This window comes from Equus asinus, chromosome 13 (genome assembly GCF_041296235.1).
Source record: "Equus asinus isolate D_3611 breed Donkey chromosome 13, EquAss-T2T_v2, whole genome shotgun sequence".
Classification (NCBI taxonomy): Eukaryota; Metazoa; Chordata; class Mammalia; order Perissodactyla; family Equidae; genus Equus; species Equus asinus.
The window spans coordinates 11,966,516-11,984,003 of NC_091802.1; the positions used below are offsets into that span (position 1 = coordinate 11,966,516).

A 17,488-nucleotide genomic window follows, 5' to 3' on the forward strand; every position below is an offset into this window, starting at 1 on the left:
TGAATAAAAGAAGGAAAGACTTACAGAGAATGAGAAGGAGGAACAAAGAAGGTAAATGTGAGAGAGTTGAGGTAAAAAAAGGAGAGAGAAAAATGAAATGAGAGAGACAGTAAGAAAGGTGTGTGAGTCTAAGAGGTGTGAGGAGGTTGGAGAAGAATAGATTGGGAGGAAACTGGGCAAGAGGTGGGCCAGCGATGTGCACGTAGGAAGATGCAGAGAAAGACTACTTGGCGATACTCGTCCTCCCAAGGAGCTGGAGATAGGGAACCAAGGTAGACTAAAAGAGCGGAGTGAAACTGGAAGCGGGAAAGCCAGGAAAGGGGAGGTGATTAAAGATGAGGGAGGAACGAGTAAATGGGAGATGCTTGGAAGAGCTGTCTGGAGGAAGGATAGGCAATAGCTCGGGGAGAGGGAGAGAAGAAACCTGAGGGTGAGGTGGGTGTCTCAGGTCACATTAGAGCCAGACGTTAGAGTAGACAGAACCGGGAGAGGACGGGAGAGCTCACACAAGTAGGCAGGTCCAGGCTCAGAATGAAGGAACAAGAAATGTGTGTACGGCTAGGGGGAGGGAGGAAGACGGAAAGGTGGACGGCAGGTTTGGAAAGGCTCCAAGGGAGGGGAATGATGGGTGTGGCCAAGACTCTGACCTAGGCCTTACCCTGCTCCCCACCCTCTGCTGGCTTCTGGCCTCAGCGTTTTTTTCCTTCTGCTGCAAGGACCCTTGATGCGGGAGGGGATAGTGACCGCCGGGAGATGGGGTGTGAAGGGCCCAGGCGTTAAATCATGTCAGGGATCGGAATGGGGGGGTCAAGAAGATTTGGGGTGTTGGGGCCCCATGTCTGGAAGCCGGTGTCTGTTGGAGGGCGGGGCAGGAGGGCGACGGAGAGGGGCCCGGGGCGGGTGGGTGCTGGGACAGTGGCTCTGGGAGTGGAGACTCCAACAGGGCTACTGAAGTGGGGAGTTGTGAGGGATTGGAGCCAGGGCTCCTGAAGGTGGGATCGGCTAGGACAGGAGACTGAAGCAGCAGAAGAGCAGAGGGTGGGGGCGAAAGTAGGGCGGGGCAAAGAGCGCCTAGAGTAGAAACCAAGAGTCCTAGCGGGGTGAAAGGCGGAGCCAAGGCTGGCCGGAGGCGGCTCCCGCCTCCCGCCCCCCCTCCCGTTCTGGCTCGGCTGCGTCCCGGGCGCACCTGTTGGGGAAAGGGGAAGGGGCATCTTGGTGCCCGAGGGAAGTCGAGTCCAGAGCGGCTGACTCCGAGCTGGGGACTCCTGAGAAGCCTCCGCCACCTCCCCACCTGCGGTCAAAGCCCGGCAAGTGAAGGGGCGTGACCCTGGTGCTCAGGTTTCTTCCTCTTCACCTGGGCAAGGAGGGGTGGGGGCCAGGACTTCCGGCTCAGGTGAGTGTCCCTTCGGTGACGTCAGGTCACCCTCGGCCGCCCCTCCAGTCCCGCCCCCCATCTCGCGCTCCCGGTGCCCGCGGGGACGCGCCCCCGACGCCCTACATATACTCAGGCGCGCCGCACCTGTCCGCCCGCACCTGCCTGCTGACCGCTGACCAGCCTCTCCCTCGCACCGCAGCCTCGGGCGCAGCCAGGGTACTTTGGGGGACTTCCAGCACCCGGGACCGCGCCCATACAGCCCCTCCACCTTTTGTTTAGGTAGGGTCGCCGAGAGCGCGGGAGGGAACCGCCTGGCCTTCGCGGATCGCTTCTGTCGGCCACCAGTCCTCCGGGCGTAGCCTGTTCCCTCTGCTGTGAGACCCTCGCCCCGCCGGCGGGGTCGGTTTGTGTTTACTTCGGGTGTCAAGAAGACTTGCAGTCACTCGACCAGAAACTTTTTTGACTCTTTGGGTGACTTAAAACTCCACCTCAAGTTGTCTTTTGTGGGGTTGCTCCTCAAGGTTTGTTTGTTTTACTGCAGGGTCGCCCGCCCGGCGCCCCGAGTCTTTTCCGAGGGCGGAAATGGCCAATTCGGGCCTGCAGCTGCTGGGCTTTGCCATGGCTGTGCTGGGCTGGGTGGGCCTGGTGGCCGCCACCGCCATCCCGCAGTGGCAGATGAGCTCGTATGCGGGCGACAACATCATTACGGCCCAGGCCATGTACAAGGGGCTGTGGATGGACTGCGTCACGCAGAGCACGGGCCTGATGAGCTGCAAAATGTACGACTCGGTGCTCTCCCTGCCGGGTAAGGCCGCGGACCGACGGGGCGGACGCGCCCAGGGCCGAGGTCGCGGGGTGGGGTGCGGGGCAGGGCCCAAGGCCCCACGGCCCGACGCCCTAGGTTGCCGGGGAGCAGGCGGGGGAGGAGGAAGCGGAAGCGGTCGGGCCGGGGCCGTGGGGCTGGGCCGGAGCGGGCCGGGGTTCCGGCGGCTGCATGTGGGCCTGCACGCCGGCAGGCTGCGTCCCTCTTCCGCCCCCAGCCGGGCCTCCTCCTCGGCTTGGTGTCCGGCGGCCCAAGCCCCTCCGCGGGTAGCCCAGTCCTAGGCCGGGGTCTCCCCTCCCCCACTGCCCTGGGCAGGCAGGGGCCTCGCCATCTCCCGCCCTTTTCTCTCCGACAAAAGGCCTCGCGGGGCGGAGGCCGCGGGGTCGGGCCGAGGGCCGAGGAGCCGTGCGCTCTGTAAGACTTGGGCCGCCGCCTGCGGCCTCTAATCTTATCGGCCGATTAGCCGAAGCCACAAACCCGCTGGCTCCGATAGTGGGGTCAGAGGTGGGATGCGGGCCGGAACCTGCGGCCCGCGCGGGGGCTTCGGCGGGCGCCTCCGCTTCTTGTCGCTGTTCCCCTTCACCCTTCCCCCTGCCTGGGGCAGTTTCATCGAAACCCTGGCGCCCCGGGCGGGTCCTAGAGCAGAGAGGGCGTGCCGGAGCAGGAAGGCTGCAGAGTCGGGAGGGGGCAGGATCCACTCAGCTCTGGCACAGGACTTGGTTGCAGATCTGTGTGCGGGGTGGTGGGGGCGCGCGGGGCGGGAGGGGGCAGGCCGGCGGCGGGATCCAGCGCCGGGCTACTTAGTGGGCCTAGTTATTGTGTTTGGTGGGCGGCTCGAAGGCTGGAGCCGTTGGAGTGCCGCCTGCATTTCCAGCAACGACGGCATCCTTCATCCCTCATGCTTCCCCGCAGCGTCCATGCAAGCCACCCGAGCCCTAATGGTGGTATCCTTGGTGCTGGGCTTCCTGGCCATGTTCGTGGCCACGATGGGCATGAAGTGTACAAACTGCGGGGGAGACGACAAAGTGAAGAAGGCCCGTATAGCCATGGCCGGAGGCATCATTTTCATCGTGGCAGGTGAGCCACAGGTCCAAGGCGAGTCTAAGAGCTCTCCTCTCTTGCATCTTGTAGGAGCCAGGGTGGGCAAGGTGCTGGTTTGAGGGCCAGAATATGTGAATCCTCATTTTCTCTCCAGGTCTTGCTGCCTTGATAGCTTGCTCCTGGTATGGCCACCAGATCGTCACAGACTTTTATAACCCCTTGGTCCCCATGAATACTAAGTAAGTATGAGAGCCCTGACGAAGAGGACAGGTCTGGAGTTCTGGGGTCAGGAGAGGCAGGCCAGGGTTTCTGACCCCACTCTCCTCTCTCTACAGGTATGAGTTTGGTCCTGCCATCTTCATTGGCTGGGCAGGGTCCGCTCTGGTCCTCCTGGGAGGTGCCCTGCTCTCTTGCTCCTGTCCTGGAAGTGAGAGCAAAGCTGGGTACCGTGCACCCCGCTCCTACCCTAAGCCCAACTCTGCCAAGGAGTACGTGTGATCTAGGACCCCCTCGCCCCAGCCTGGCAGCCTATGGGTGTGCCCAGACACCTGAAAGGACCTGGGGTAGACAACTCAGCCCTTGGACAGGGTGCGGAGCAGAAGCCTCTGGTCACTCCAGCCCTGCACACCATGTACAGTTCCCTGGGGGGTTGGATGGGGGAGCCAAAAAGAGGGGAGGGTGTGCTTTTTGTACAGTAATAAACAGTATGTTTTGGAAAGTAGGCTTCTTTTATTTCCCCCTTCAGGGCCTTTGCTTTCTTCCAGTCCAGATCCTTGCAGGGAGCCTGGAAACTAAAGTACACTTAATTCAGTTAAAGACACTTATTGAGCACCAATAGTGTGCAAGGTCATCTCTGCCCCCAAATTTCATTGATATTCAAGGCCTAATATAATACTTTGACTTTTGACTATAGAAGACTCAGGTGCTTGGCTCCCCTCATCCCTTCCCATCCTCCAGTCCCTTCCATTCCCAATTCTTGCTTAAATAGCTACCAAAGTTTCTTTTTTAATAAAAAAATATTTTATTAGGCTTTGGGGGGGAGTTCCTACTCTCTCACCTTCCCCTACACCCCCATCTCACTTTTGGTCTACTTGGATGCTGCTCCCTGGCTCATGGGTCACGGGGCAAGGCTTTCATAGACACACTGACAAAGGTGGGGCAGGGACAGGGTAAGACCAATGGAAGGATGGTTATGAGCCGGAGGTCTTCCTCCTCCCCTTCCAATTAGAGTCCAGTCAAACATCTAGGTCATCATCTGGGTCTTCTTGGTCCAGGTCATCATAAGCATCTGGCTCATAGAAGATGCGGCTGGTAGCCTGGCTTGGCCCAGGGCGCAGTAGAGCCTGCTGTCTGAGGAGAGAGAAGAGGAGAGTTGGTGAGGGTAAGGGTAGGTAATAGAGGTCATATCTGGATATCCTCTTCCTGGTGACTATAACTCCCTCTTTTTATTTTTATTTATTTATTTGTTTTGTTGAGTAAGATTAGCCCTGAGCTAACATCTGTTGCCAGGCCCTTTTTTTTTTTTTTTTTTTTTGCTGAGGAAGACTGGCCCTGAGCTAACATCTGTGCCCATCTTCCTCTACTTTGTATGTGGGACGCCTGCCACACCATGGCTTGCCAAGTGGTGCCATGTCTGCACTCGGGATCTGAACTGGCAAACCCTTGGCCACCGAAGCAGAATGTGCGAACTTAACCACTGCGCCACTGGGCCGGCACCTATGACTCCCTCTTTGGCCTCTTATGTTTTCTTGGTCCAAGCCCCTTTCTCTGACCTCCTTGTTTAGTTAGGACTGAAGCACCATTCAGTACTGTGATAGATACTCTTATACTGCTCTCCTAATAATACCCTAAGTTTTTAGCAGCTTGAGGGCAAGGATCCTGCTGTAGTCTTGCTTCACCCACCCACACACTGGGCACAGAACAACAGGCATCTGCTAAGCCCTATTAACCTGCTTTTGCCATACCCATCCAGTTTCCTGTCCTAGCACCACTGCCTGGAGACAGGGCCACTTCCCCAGGGTCTGGTCTGGCTCAGCCCAGGCCCAGATTACTCTGGACAACTGTGGAGCTGGGACCCAAGGCTCTAATGGAGAGAAGAGACATAAAAGCCCTTTGCCACTGATGGGATATGGGTGGGTAGAGAACCACTCCCCAGACTTGTCTCTGGAGTGGACTTCAGCCCCTATAAAGTCAGAGAGATTAATCAATAACCTGATGTTGCCCCACCTCTCAGGCCTGGATGCTCAGCTCTACTCAGGGATCTGAGCACCTAGGCCCCAACCTTACTTTTCAGAGCTGAACTGGAAGGGCAGGGTCAGGCTGTCTTTGGCTTCTTTCTCTTCCTTGGATAGGTGAAGATTAAATGTCAGTTGAGTCGTGGGGTCCACCTGTGGGTACAAAGGATGCTGCCACTCTGCCCCATCACTGGCATCCCTGATCCCACCCATAACCTCTCCAGTTTTTATTCTCCTCTCTCCTTTTGCCAGACCCCAAACTCCATTCCCTTGTTCTGGCCCTGGCACTTTTAGATACCGGGGGGGTGTGAGGATCTGCGTGGCGCTGCAACTCTAGGGGGGGCCCCCTTTGGAGATCCAGGCTGAAGTCAGGCAGGATGGAGAACCATTGAGTCTGGGGAGAAGAAAGAAGAGTACAAAAAGATTTTTTCCATCTTACTGAACAAACCAGAGAGAAGAACTCGGGACTGACCCTCAGCGCCCAGTCACCTATGCAACTGGCTGCTTTCAGCTACTGTTCTCCACATCTCACCCCCCCTTCAAACCTCTCCATATAGACTTGTTCCTTCTCCCTGCAGTAACTACTCTCAGTCTTTCCTCTTTTTCCATTTCCCGGAAGGCAGTATCTTTCATTGGTTAAACTCACAAGATCTGAGTCAGGTAATCCTGAGTTCAAATCCCAGCTCTACCACTTACTCTCTGTAACCTTGGGTAAGTGACTTAATTTAAACCTTCCTGGACTTCATTTCCCAGATGTAAAATGAGGATAACAAAACAATCTATCTCACAGGGTAGCTGTGAAGATTAAATGAGGGAAAAGATGAAACAACGAAAGCACAGGGAAGTGCTCAATCACACCTTTTTTTATTGCTTTTCCCATTAAGACTACCCTCTGTCTGACCCCAACCTCCAGTCATCTCATGCTTTTCCTGACCTGATGGGTCGGGCGCTGTCGGGGCCTCCGATAGAGGATGTGGGCAGAGGCCTGACCCATTGCACCACTCAGGGTCACCTCAGCCTGAGCAAGGCTGCTCAATGCTCCCACGGGGCCTGGGCCATGAAGCTCTTCATGTAGCAAGCCCAGCACATGCACCGGCTCCACTGGGGTGCTGTTACCTAGAGAAGGACAGGAAATGTAGGGCACAAAAGACAGCAGGAGGACTGGGATCAAAGTGAAGAGGGAAAAAATAAGGAGAGGCCCACATTCCATCACAGCTCTGCCACAATCGTGACTTACCTCACTAGTTTCATTGCCCTGCTTTGAGCCTCTGTCAGCTCTCACCTTTAACACACTTTCTGGTTCCAATGTAAATCTGATCAAGGCACCACTCTGATTTCAGTCCTCAGGACCCCCTCATGGCCTTCAGGATGGAATAAATGCTTTCATCACCTGGTCTCTGCTTACTTTCCAGCCTCAATTCTTACACACTGAACTACTTGCAGTTATGGGAACTTGCCAAGATCCCAGTCAGTGCCTTTGATTCCCTCCCTTTTCGGGAGCATTTACAGAGCGTCAGGCACTGCACTGAACACTTTAATGTTTCAATCCTTACAAAAGTCAGAATTTTTAGGTTGAATCATATGAAATTGCTGACATTTGACATGTGACCTACAAAAAAGACCATATCTGACCTACAAAAACAGCAATTCCAAGTGGTTAATCCTAATACTACAAACTCCCCCACTTTTACAGAGGAAACTAAAACACTGAGAGATCACGCACCTTAATATAAAGCTGAGTGTCTGACTCCAAAGCCCGTTCTAGAACCTACAGTGTACTTCAGGGCTAGTCCCAGTGCCCCTGGCCTGGCCAAATCTGCCTGACTAACCCCTTGCTCTTCAAGACAGTTCCTTCCTTAAGGTACTCTATGCATGTTCCTTTATCATGACAGCCCTTATCAGACTATCTTGTAACCGCTTCTTTACTTTCTGTATCCTTAATAGGACTTTGAGCTCGTGGAAGGCAAGGACCTGACTATGGTTAGTCTTTATTTTTCCGTTATCTAGAATTGTACCCGACATACTGTATATATTTAATGTTTGTTGAATGAATGAATAAAATGGATGAGTAAGGAAGAACTTGGAAAAGAAAAAAAAGTGACTGGTGGACGGCATTATGGAGAAGTCAAGAACTAGAATAAAGGTTGAAGAGATGAAAGAAGGTCCAACTGGAGATCCCTGATATGTCTTTTCTTAGGGTGGAAAGGGGCACTTGCCTCAGCAGGGGAAGATGTATGAGGGGAGTAACAAAGGAGGGGTCTCACCAGGGCAGGAGTCCTGATGGCTCAGAGCATGCAGGGTCTGGCAGAGTGTGGTACAGGGAAGGTGAAGCAGCAGCCAGCTGAGTGAATCCAGAGCAATGGTGACAGGACCAGGATTTGTCCTCCTGCACATGGCTCTCAAGGCTCCCAGGGGCCCCTCAGGAAGGGCTTCCCCAGTCTTTGACCAGTTGAGAGGGTCTCTGAAGAGGTCATGGTAAACCAGCCTGCATAAAGAAAAACAGGAGACAACATAATACTGCCCCCTCCCCCTAATCTTGAACTTCATCCTCTGATCTATGTGGCTCCGTTTTCTTGATTTAATATTCTAAATTTTAGTGAAAGGTAATAACTGAGAAGTAGAATATAGTGATTGAGAGCACGGAGTTTGGTGTCAGACAACTGAGCTCCAAGCTTGGCTTTGCTACTTGCCCAAGGTCACCTAACTCATAAAGCACTTAATCTAAGACTCAGTTTCTTCATTTGTAAAATAGGGATATCAACTTCTTGACATTTAGCACAGTACTTGATACTAAATACTTGACAAATGTTAGCTATCATCACTATCAAATATTTCCTGAGTGGTGCCGAAAGTGTATCATTCTTTGGATGAATAAAGAGAAAGGAGAGGACATGAGACATGGTTCCTGCCTGTAGAATAGCTTAGAGAAAGTCAAGAACTAAGTCATGTGGTAGTAACTACAAATAAAATACCACTTCCGGACAAGGAGTCTGGCATGGGCTAGGAGTCCTGGAAAAGCTTCATGGTGGCAGAACTTGTTCCCACACAACTATGTTCTGCTTCTCTTGTGAATGCCATCTGAACACACACCACCACCTCTATCACAATGGCTGACACAAAATGAGGGCTCAACAGACAGATGTAAACTATTATTATTATCCACTGAGCTACTGCCAGACTGGGAAGTAATCTCTCTTAACCAGGCAACTTAGATGGGTTCAGGGACCTCCTGATCTGGATGTTTTCCTCTACACCACATCAGTCTATAAGTCCTGGAAATTCTACCTGATAAAGTCCTTTTACGTTTGTCCTAAACTTTTCATCCCTACTGCCACTGCCTTAAGGCAGCCCTCTGTCATCTCCTTTCATTATTCTCTAAAATTCATTAGGGCAGGGGCCATGTCTGCCTCATTCACCGCTGTATCTCCAGTACCCAGCACAGCACCTGGTTCGTACATATACTAGTGCTCAGTACATATACACCTGAGTGAACCTGGATTACTGCAATAGCCTTCCCACTTAGTCTTCCTATCTCCAGGCTGCCCCTTCCAACACATTCTCCACACGTGGTCCACCCTGGACTAATCTAACAGGTATGATGTTATCACTCTCCTCCCCAAATTGAAGATGTGTCTCCCCTGCCTTTAGGATAACATCTAAACTCCTTTTCATGTTCTGTAAGACCTTTTACTATCAGGTACCTCTTTATCTGTTTGACCTCAGAGAGCTTTTCCACCTCCCATGAACAAGTATGCCTTCCACACCTCCCTAATTTTGCATAAGCTGTTCCCTCTGCCCATAGGACAAGTCTCTCAGTAGCTTACAGCTGGTGTTGATGCAAGTTTGGAATTCACGTCTGGATTAAGCATCGCTAGATTTTGAATAACTCAAAAGGCAGAAGATGTTTATTCTTACCCTTCAGTTCAGCCTCTCGTGCTAACCTGTACTGTCGGCCTTTTATTACTCTCTATTTTTCTCTCAACTTCTACGGTCTCCGCTTCGGATTCTCCAGATACCACTCATCATTCCTCTTACTAATTCTCGCCTCCTGAAAGATCCATATCCATTCATTCTACGAATATTTAAGTAGTTGCTAATACATACGAGGTTCTGTGCCTACTGCTGTAAGGGAAGTTGTTTAGCAACAGAGGTCCCCCATCTAATTAAATCTCTTCCAGTTCGTACTTACCGGCTGTTGACATGTGAGTCAAAACCTTCACGAAACTCTTCCTCGCTCACTTCACAGCCCAGGATGTGGACTTGCTCTCCACTGAGGCAGAGATGAGGGGGAGTGTCAGAGCGGAGCCCAGGCTCCCTTCCCGGGGAGGACAAGGAGACGCTGCAGGATACTCACCAGGCTGCAGACTTCTTGATAAGCGCCTTCAAGAGACTGCGCCCCTCCCACTCCACGGAGTCTGGGGAGAGCGAGCGAGGGATGAACAGCGTGAGAACACTGATGTTTCCGCCTTCACGAACCTGTCGCGACCTCCACCCCTGGCCTGTGACCCATGGCCCTTCCTCTCCACTTGCGCTCCCTCAGCCCGGCTCCGAAGCCCCTGTGCCCGTGGCTCTCACCCCGCAGCAAAACCAGGCCGCCAAGAGCCAACAGCGACTCCAACATCTCCAACTCGCGCTCTGCCCCTCTTCGGACGCTCTCTGATGGCGTCACGGACAGCTGCCCCGCCCCCTCCGGGTGAAAGGGGCGGGGCATCCATGATTCCTCCCACCGCTAAGACCTGCCGGAGTCTGGAATGAGAGGTGATTATGTGCAATATCCCAGGGGTGTTCAAGCGGAGGGGCCCCTCCTGAGCCCTGGCGCACACACGTAGGGACGACGTCCCTCTCTGCATTTTTACCCCGACTAGGCGGGAAGAGCCGTTGGGGCAGTTGTCGGCGGGAGGGGGAGGAAGCCGCTCGAGCCCGTCCGACGGGTCCGAGCCTTGGGCGGGGTGGCAAGTGATGTCACCCCGCCTCGCCCATGCCGTTCAAGGCGGGGTCTGCGTCGCCCCTGGCCCCGCCCCACTGCCACCTTCCGCGCGTGCGCGGTACTGCGGCCTTGTTGGGGGTACAGTCCACTTTCCTTGTCCCCGCCCCCATAGGCCGAGCAGGGGGAACATTAGTCTGGGTGAAGCGAATACACGTCACCACCGGAAGTAGTGTCAGAGGGGAAGAGGAGGGGGGAAGAAAGGAGGAGGGAGGTCTTTGGGCGGTAAAATGGCGTCTGTCAGAGTGGGAAGTCCAGCTGTAGAGGCTGCAGCCCCGCTCCCCAGCGGCTAAGGCACCCCCGACCTCGGGGAGGGGGAGGCCGCTCCTGTCCAGCCGTCCGCGTCCTTCGGCTCCCCCTCCCCCTCCTTCCCCGCTGTTTCGCTCAGCCGGCCTGTTCATCGCCTCCGAGGCCCTTCGCGCGCCGCTGCCCCCGCCCGCCCCTTTCCCGCGGGCAGCCCCCCAGCGCGCCTGCGCAGCGGGCCACCCTCCGCTTCCCCCTTCCCCTCCCCCTTCCTTCTCCCTCCCTCCCTTCTCCCTAGCCCCCTCCCCCACTACCCCCTCCCCCAATTCTCCATCCCCTTCTCGCTTGGTCTCGGAGGACCCCATCCTAGCCCGACCTGTCTCGGCCCGCAGCCTCCGCGAAGCCGTCGGTGCCACTCCCCGCCCATGTGGGCCCCCGCGGGCTGCCCACGCCTGTCCCCCAGCTCCCGGTTCTGCTGGGCTTTCCCCTCGCCCGGGGTGGCTTTCTGAGCTGCCCGCTCCGTGCCCCTCTCTGCAGCCTCTCTTGCCACTCGGGGCCCCCATTCCCCCTCCCGGCGGCGGGGGGCTGCCCCCGGGGGGCTGGCGGAGCTGGGCCGCGGGGGCCCCGGGGCCGGCGGTGCCGGGGTCATCGGGATGATGCGGACGCAGTGTCTGCTGGGGCTGCGCACGTTCGTGGCCTTCGCCGCCAAGCTCTGGAGCTTCTTCATTTACCTTTTGCGGAGGCAGATCCGCACGGTGAGCCTGGGTGGGCGCTTGTGGTGGTGGGGACCTCTGCGAGCGGTGCTCACGGGTTTTCGGAAAGTGTCGGGCCCCTGTTTGGGCCTAGGAACGGAGTCCTGCCGGCAGCTTCTCCTATTAGAGAATTAGGGCACGGTTAGCTGGACATGGGGTGGAAAAAGACCCTTGTAGTAGAACCGAGATGGGGGTGGCTAGCCGGGGACAGGATTTGGCAACTCTTGGGGGCTAAGGTGGTGGGTGGGGCGCTCTGTAAGAAAGCTAGAGTTGTTGCTAAAGAAACCGAGAGGCGGGGAACACCTGTTTGATGGCAGTAAATCTGTTGATGTGGGTTTATGAAAGACCCTCCTGGTATTCGGAACCTCCGTGTGTGTTTGGTCTTATAACAAGGGAGAGACCGGCTTATGTGTCAAGGGTGGGGGCGGGTGGGAGGGCATATGTGGCAAACAAGGATGGGAACTTGGGAAAAGCTCTGTGAAGGAGAAACCCCTGCGGTTGGCATTAAGGGAACTACTCCAAAAAATCCCTGAAAACTTATTTCATAGTGTTAGTATCTGGATTTATTGAGACCCCGGACTAAAAACGATGCATTTATGATATGGGCTGCTTTAGTTGTGGAAGGGAGCACATTAAAGTTTGGATGTCCCCATGAGAAGACGGTGCTTGTCATTGTAGGGCTTGGATCTGAGGGCACGCTTGTTTCTCCAGGAGACCCTAGCATTGTGAAGGATACTATGGGGAGTGGAGACTGTGTGGTTGTACCCAAATATCTGCGGGTTCCTTCCCTCATAGCTTTTCTCCAAGGTCAAAGCTCCTTAGGCTAACATCATTTAACAAATGTGCTTTTATGTTCTCATCCCCACTGGGGAGAATACTCCAAAGGAGTTTGGGGAGAATTCAGTGAGTTGGGGTGCAGAGGTTCTGTGGTCTGTAGTCTTTGACATACCTCAGTAAAACTTGAAAGAATAAAACCAGGTCGGGGCTGCCTAGGTCATGGAATTTCCAGAAAGCCCTGGGTGGTAGTGGTGGTTGACTTGTTGATTTGGAGGAATGGGCTTGGACTTGGATTCAGTCTCTCCTTTACCAGTCTGCTTCTTCCACTTCCTGATTTAGGGTGAGGATTATTCTGGGTGGTCATTATTGTGGGCAGGGCTATTTCCCTAAGACAGGAGTTAGGAGCCAAGAAGAATTGGGGGTCAGAGGTGCTGAGATGTGTGTGGGGTTAGCTCCTGGGGTTTTCTTTACATGTTAGCTGCCACCCTCTCTGCCTGGTCTAGCTCCGAGCATCCCCTCTTCTCCCCCTAACACGTTTTCTATTCTGGGTGCAGGGACTAGCGCTCCAGTCCATCCAGAGGCTAGTTACTTGCAAAATTGCTCTCCTCTGGGCAGCACTAGACCCCACAGCCTTTTGTCTTCCCTTCCCTTCCAATCTGGTTTCTCCTCCCACCCCCTTTCTGGCAGTTGCTTGGAGCATTCCCTACATGCCCAGCATGTGCAACCCGAGATAGCAGGGCAGGACACCTGAGCTGTTGCAGCTCTCATCATGGCCCAGGGAGAAAAGAAGGGCAGATGCCTTGGGATTCGGGGGAGAGGGCCGTTTGGTTTGCAAGGAGTCTGGTTTAGGTGAGGCTTGGGGTCTAGGGATGGACTGAAGAGCCTTTGTCTGTGCCTTAGATGAGCAGAGGAATGAATTGTCATCTTTTGCATGGGGGAGGTCCGAGTGTTAGAAATAGGAGCCTCTAGAGAAGGCTTGGAGAAACTGGAAGGCTGAGGTGGTGACGTCCTTGTCCCTTTCTTACCTCTCACTCAGCCCTTACTTCAATCTGGCCTTCTTGATACCCTATCAATCTGCCTGGTGGGCGGGGCTTTCCAGTGTTCTCTGCCTTGCCCTGGGTTCCAGGATAAGGAGGCTGTTCAGAGGGCTGAGGTTCTCTGCAACTTGTGACTTGGCTAGTAGAGACAGAAATGGACAGGTGGCTGGTTAAAATAGGCCTGGTGGCCCCCAGCCAAAGGAACTTAGCTGACTTGACAACCCCTGGATTCCCTCATCCTCTATTCCCCTTAGGGAGCCAAGGACCTCCCCTCCTGACTCCTACTCCTTGTCCACTAAGGAATCTCAGGCTCTCAGTTCCCAAGGGGAAGTGATGGGAGTTGGCACAAAGGATCCTTGGGGTGGAAGTGGGGAGGGCCATACACTTCTTTGTTCAGGGTAGCAGGATAATTAATACTATGGTTAAGAGGGAAGTTCTTGGGTCGTACTGCATGGGTCCAATCCTGGCTCCACCATCCTCCATCAATTCTAATGTTAACTGACCATCTCTGCTACAGTGTTCTAAGAATACAGCCATGATGGAGACAAAATCCATGTTCTCATGGAATTTTTATTCTAAAGTGGGGGGGGGGAACAAACAACTAAATAAGGTAATTCCTAGCTCTGAGGCCTTAGGCAAGGTATTTAATCTCTCCAAGTCTTGGTTTCTTCATTCTTTTTTTGTTTTTAAAGATTTTATTTTTCCTTTTTCTCCCCAAAGCCCCCCAGTACACAGTGGTATATTTTTAGTTGTGGGTTCTTCTAGCTGTGGCATGTGGGATGCCGCCTCAGCATGGCTGGATGAGTGGTGCCATGTCTGCACCCAGGATCTGAACCGGCAAAACCCTGGGCCCCCGAAGCAGAGCGCACGAACTTAACCACTCGGCCACGGGGCCGGCCCCTCTTCATTCTTAAAACAGATATTATTATTATTATTAGTGTTGGGGTTATTTTGAGGATTAAATGAAATAATCTTAAATCACTTACATGGTGCCGGGCATATGGTAAACGTTCAATACGTGCTACCTATTATTGTTACTGGGGAAGATTTCCTTGTCAAGAGTTCTAATCCTCTCTTGTTACTCTTAGGTAATTCAGTACCAAACTGTTCGATATGATATCCTTCCCTTATCTCCTGTGTCCCGGAATCGGCTAGGTGAGTATGCTGGCTGGGAAGACTGCTTTAAGGTAGGGTAATAGAGTTCCAAGTGTGGGCTAGAGGTTGGTTGGTATTATCCTTTCCCGTTGTGGTTCAGGCCAGGTGAAGAGGAAGATCCTTGTGCTGGATCTGGATGAGACACTTATTCACTCCCATCATGATGGGGTCCTGAGGCCCACAGTCCGGCCTGGAACGCCTCCTGACTTCATCCTCAAGGTGTGTGGGTATGGGAAGTGATGGAATGATTATTCTGCTCAGACCTGGACTCCCTTTTCCAGTCCCAGAGAGTCTTGTCCCTGTCCCCATCCCCCGGCACTAGCATGAGCCTAAAGAGGTGGGGGGGGGGGGAGTGTCTTTTGGGGGAGGTGCCTGTGTTGTGGTGCTCAGGACTTGTTCCAGCCCGTCCCTGTTCCTCTACAGGTGGTAATAGACAAACATCCAGTCCGGTTTTTTGTACATAAGAGGCCCCATGTGGATTTCTTCTTAGAAGTGGTGAGTTTGCGGAAGCTAAAGGGAGCTCTGTGATGAAGGAATGGTTTTAGGACTCTGGGAATTTAGAGGATTTGGAGGAAGAAAGGGGTGAGGAGAAATGAGTAAAGGCAGTTTTGGAGAGGGGAGGTTGTGGGATGATTAGAGAACGGTTTTTAATAGTTTGGGTTCATTTGTTGTGTTGATGTAATTCTTTTCTTCCACAAGCTTCCTGCCTTTTTGTTCTCGCATCTCTGAATCTTAAGGGTGTATGGTACCTAAGATTCTGAGTTTGGGGGCGTTCAGAATTTTGTGTCCCCAGAGACATTTGATGTTGCTGAGAGGCCTAAAGGACTAGACTGGAGTCCTAGTGAAAGGAAACTGTATGTCTAAATGAATGATCACCTCTTCTGACACCTCTCTCCTGTGATCCATTTCAGGTGAGCCAGTGGTATGAGCTGGTGGTGTTCACAGCAAGCATGGAGATTTATGGCTCTGCTGTGGCAGATAAACTGGACAATAGCAGAAGCATTCTCAAGAGGAGATACTACAGACAGGTAAGGGGCTCGAATCCTGGTCTAAGAGTAAGGCTTGGGAGGCAGGCCACCAGGGTGGGATCCAAGTTTGAGGCAATTGCCCTGGAATGAGACCTTCTGGGGGTGAGGGGGAGGTGTACTGTATGATCCCTTTTGTGGGAGTTGGCTGCCCATGGGCGTTGTTGGGATTGGGGGAGCAATCAGAAAGGGCAAGTCTCTTTCTGATGCCCAGCTCACCCTGCCTTCCAGCACTGCACTTTGGAATTGGGCAGCTACATCAAGGACCTCTCTGTGGTCCACAGTGACCTCTCCAGCATTGTGATCCTAGATAACTCTCCAGGGGCTTACAGGAGCCATCCAGGTATGGGGGAAGGTGGTGAGTCTGGCAGGACCAGAAAATGATTCTGAGGAGGTATTTGAATGCATAGAGCTGGGATTCCCTGGTTTACTGTAGGTCAGGATGTAAGTTATTTCTCTGTTAAATAAGACTCTTCCCACCCCCCTGATGTCCATTTCCTACATCAGTTTTCTTACAACAAACTTGCTTCCAGTGAGACACAATGGCAATAAGTTTTGCTAGAAGCCTCACACTAGTATAAGATATGGTGATTTTGGAGGTTAAATCAGGAAAGTTTACTTAGGTTATTGAGTTTGGGTGGGGGGTGGGGGTGTGATGAGGTATGTATTTTAAAGTAATGATCCCTATCCCCAAATAAAATAAAAAATACCCTGTCTGTCTTGAATCCTTTGTTTCTTCTCATGTGTATTTTCACCCAACCTAGACAATGCCATCCCCATCAAATCCTGGTTCAGTGACCCCAGTGACACCGCCCTTCTCAACCTGCTTCCGATGCTGGATGCCCTCAGGTAAGGGAAGCTAGACATTTAGATTTCGGAAGAAAGGAGGAGGTGGGAGATCCCAAGAGGGAATAAAAGTTTGTCCTGTTTTACTTACTTATCTCTCTTCCCTTAAAAACTTAGCATTTGAACCCAGGTCTTCTTACACTAAAGCTTATCACTTTTAGCCACTGAATTTTGGGCAAACTGAACCTCAGTCTCATGTGAAAATGATGCTTTCTGCCCCACGTCTCCAATGAGGCTGCCTTACACTAGTGTTGTGAGGATGTCAACTATAAGGACTCTACCAATGCAAGTTATTGTCATCCCAGGTTCACCGCTGATGTTCGTTCTGTGCTGAGCCGAAACCTTCACCAACATAGGCTCTGGTGACAGCTGCTCCCCCTCCACCTGAGTTGGGGTGGGGGGGAAAGGGAGGGTGAGCCCTCGGGATGCCGTCTCATGCCCTGTCCAATGGTGAGGACTGCCTGGGCAAGGTCTGCCCCTCCCACCCCTCTCTGCCCTGGGAGCCCTGCACTCCCTATGGAGTTTGGATGGACACATGGGCCAGACTCTGAAGCAGCCTCACTCTAACTTCGTGTTCGCACTCCCTGGAAACCCCAGACTGGGAACATAAGCGGAGGCCTAGGAGAGCCGAAACAGTGTCTGTGGTGGAGAGACAGGACTGGCCAGAATGAGAGACAGACATTCGGTAATCCAGGAGGCTCAAAGAGAAGCCAAGCCAGCTTTGTTGTGATTTGATTTTTTAAAAACTCTTGTACAAAAGTGATCTAATTCTTCACTCCAAGGGCTGGGTTGTGGGTGGGAAACTGGGATTTTGGGCCACTGAATTTTCCCCAAACTTGTTCCCCCCTTACTTTCCCTCTATTTTCCCTTCTTCCTAGATTCCCTCAGATCTGTAACCAGCTTTCTCTTTTTTTCTTTCCTCTCTTTTAAACCATGCATTATAACTTTGAAACCAAAGCTGCCCTAGGTCCTTCTCTGGGGTTTTGGGAAACGAGGGGAGGAGTCTTTGTTCACATCCACCCTGTCCCGTAGGCAGAGGGGAAAGAGATTGCTGTTGGGCCCAAGAGGGGTAGGAGGAAAGGTGGTGCTGGCTTTGCGGGGATGGAAGAGTTAACATCGATATCGGTGCTTTGGCGACATCGGTGCTTTGGCGGGAAAGGTCTTAGTGACAAGACAGGATGGGTGGCCTGGCGGGG

At 53.1% G+C, this 17,488-nt stretch overlaps 3 protein-coding genes across 7 annotated transcripts; 2 read left to right on the forward strand and 1 right to left on the reverse strand.

Moving 5' to 3' along the window:
- Positions 1-1,097: 1,097 nt before the first annotated feature.
- On the forward strand, positions 1,098-3,957 carry CLDN7 (claudin 7). 5 transcript variants are annotated; one of them, XM_044745046.2, is made up of 5 exons: positions 1,098-1,393; positions 1,655-2,180; positions 3,111-3,275; positions 3,394-3,478; positions 3,575-3,957. In XM_044745046.2, the coding sequence occupies exons 2-5, from the start codon at positions 1,958-1,960 to the stop codon at positions 3,735-3,737; spliced, it is 636 nt and encodes a 211-aa protein (XP_044600981.1). In that variant the 5' UTR covers positions 1,098-1,393; positions 1,655-1,957; the 3' UTR covers positions 3,738-3,957. The 5 variants fall into 5 exon arrangements, with proteins under 5 accessions (XP_044600981.1, XP_014716985.1, XP_014716983.1 ...); XM_014861499.3 differs by having other exon boundaries at positions 1,099-1,393; positions 1,917-2,180; XM_014861497.3 differs by having other exon boundaries at positions 1,387-1,654; positions 1,917-2,180.
- Positions 3,958-4,236: 279 nt separating this feature from the next.
- ELP5 (elongator acetyltransferase complex subunit 5) lies at positions 4,237-10,447 on the reverse strand. Its single transcript, XM_014861495.3, has 9 exons — positions 10,330-10,447; positions 10,049-10,219; positions 9,828-9,888; positions 9,663-9,743; positions 7,738-7,958; positions 6,408-6,589; positions 5,772-5,867; positions 5,526-5,626; positions 4,237-4,589 (listed from the first exon to the last, which is right to left on the reverse strand). The coding sequence occupies exons 2-9, from the start codon at positions 10,182-10,184 to the stop codon at positions 4,475-4,477; spliced, it is 993 nt and encodes a 330-aa protein (XP_014716981.2). The 5' UTR covers positions 10,185-10,219; positions 10,330-10,447; the 3' UTR covers positions 4,237-4,474.
- A 187-nt stretch (positions 10,448-10,634) lies between these two features.
- Positions 10,635-17,249, forward strand: CTDNEP1 (CTD nuclear envelope phosphatase 1). Its single transcript, XM_044745044.2, has 8 exons — positions 10,635-11,455; positions 14,355-14,421; positions 14,522-14,640; positions 14,845-14,916; positions 15,333-15,449; positions 15,678-15,789; positions 16,211-16,295; positions 16,598-17,249. The coding sequence occupies exons 1-8, from the start codon at positions 11,354-11,356 to the stop codon at positions 16,656-16,658; spliced, it is 735 nt and encodes a 244-aa protein (XP_044600979.1). The 5' UTR covers positions 10,635-11,353; the 3' UTR covers positions 16,659-17,249.
- The last annotated feature ends 239 nt before the right edge of the window (positions 17,250-17,488 follow it).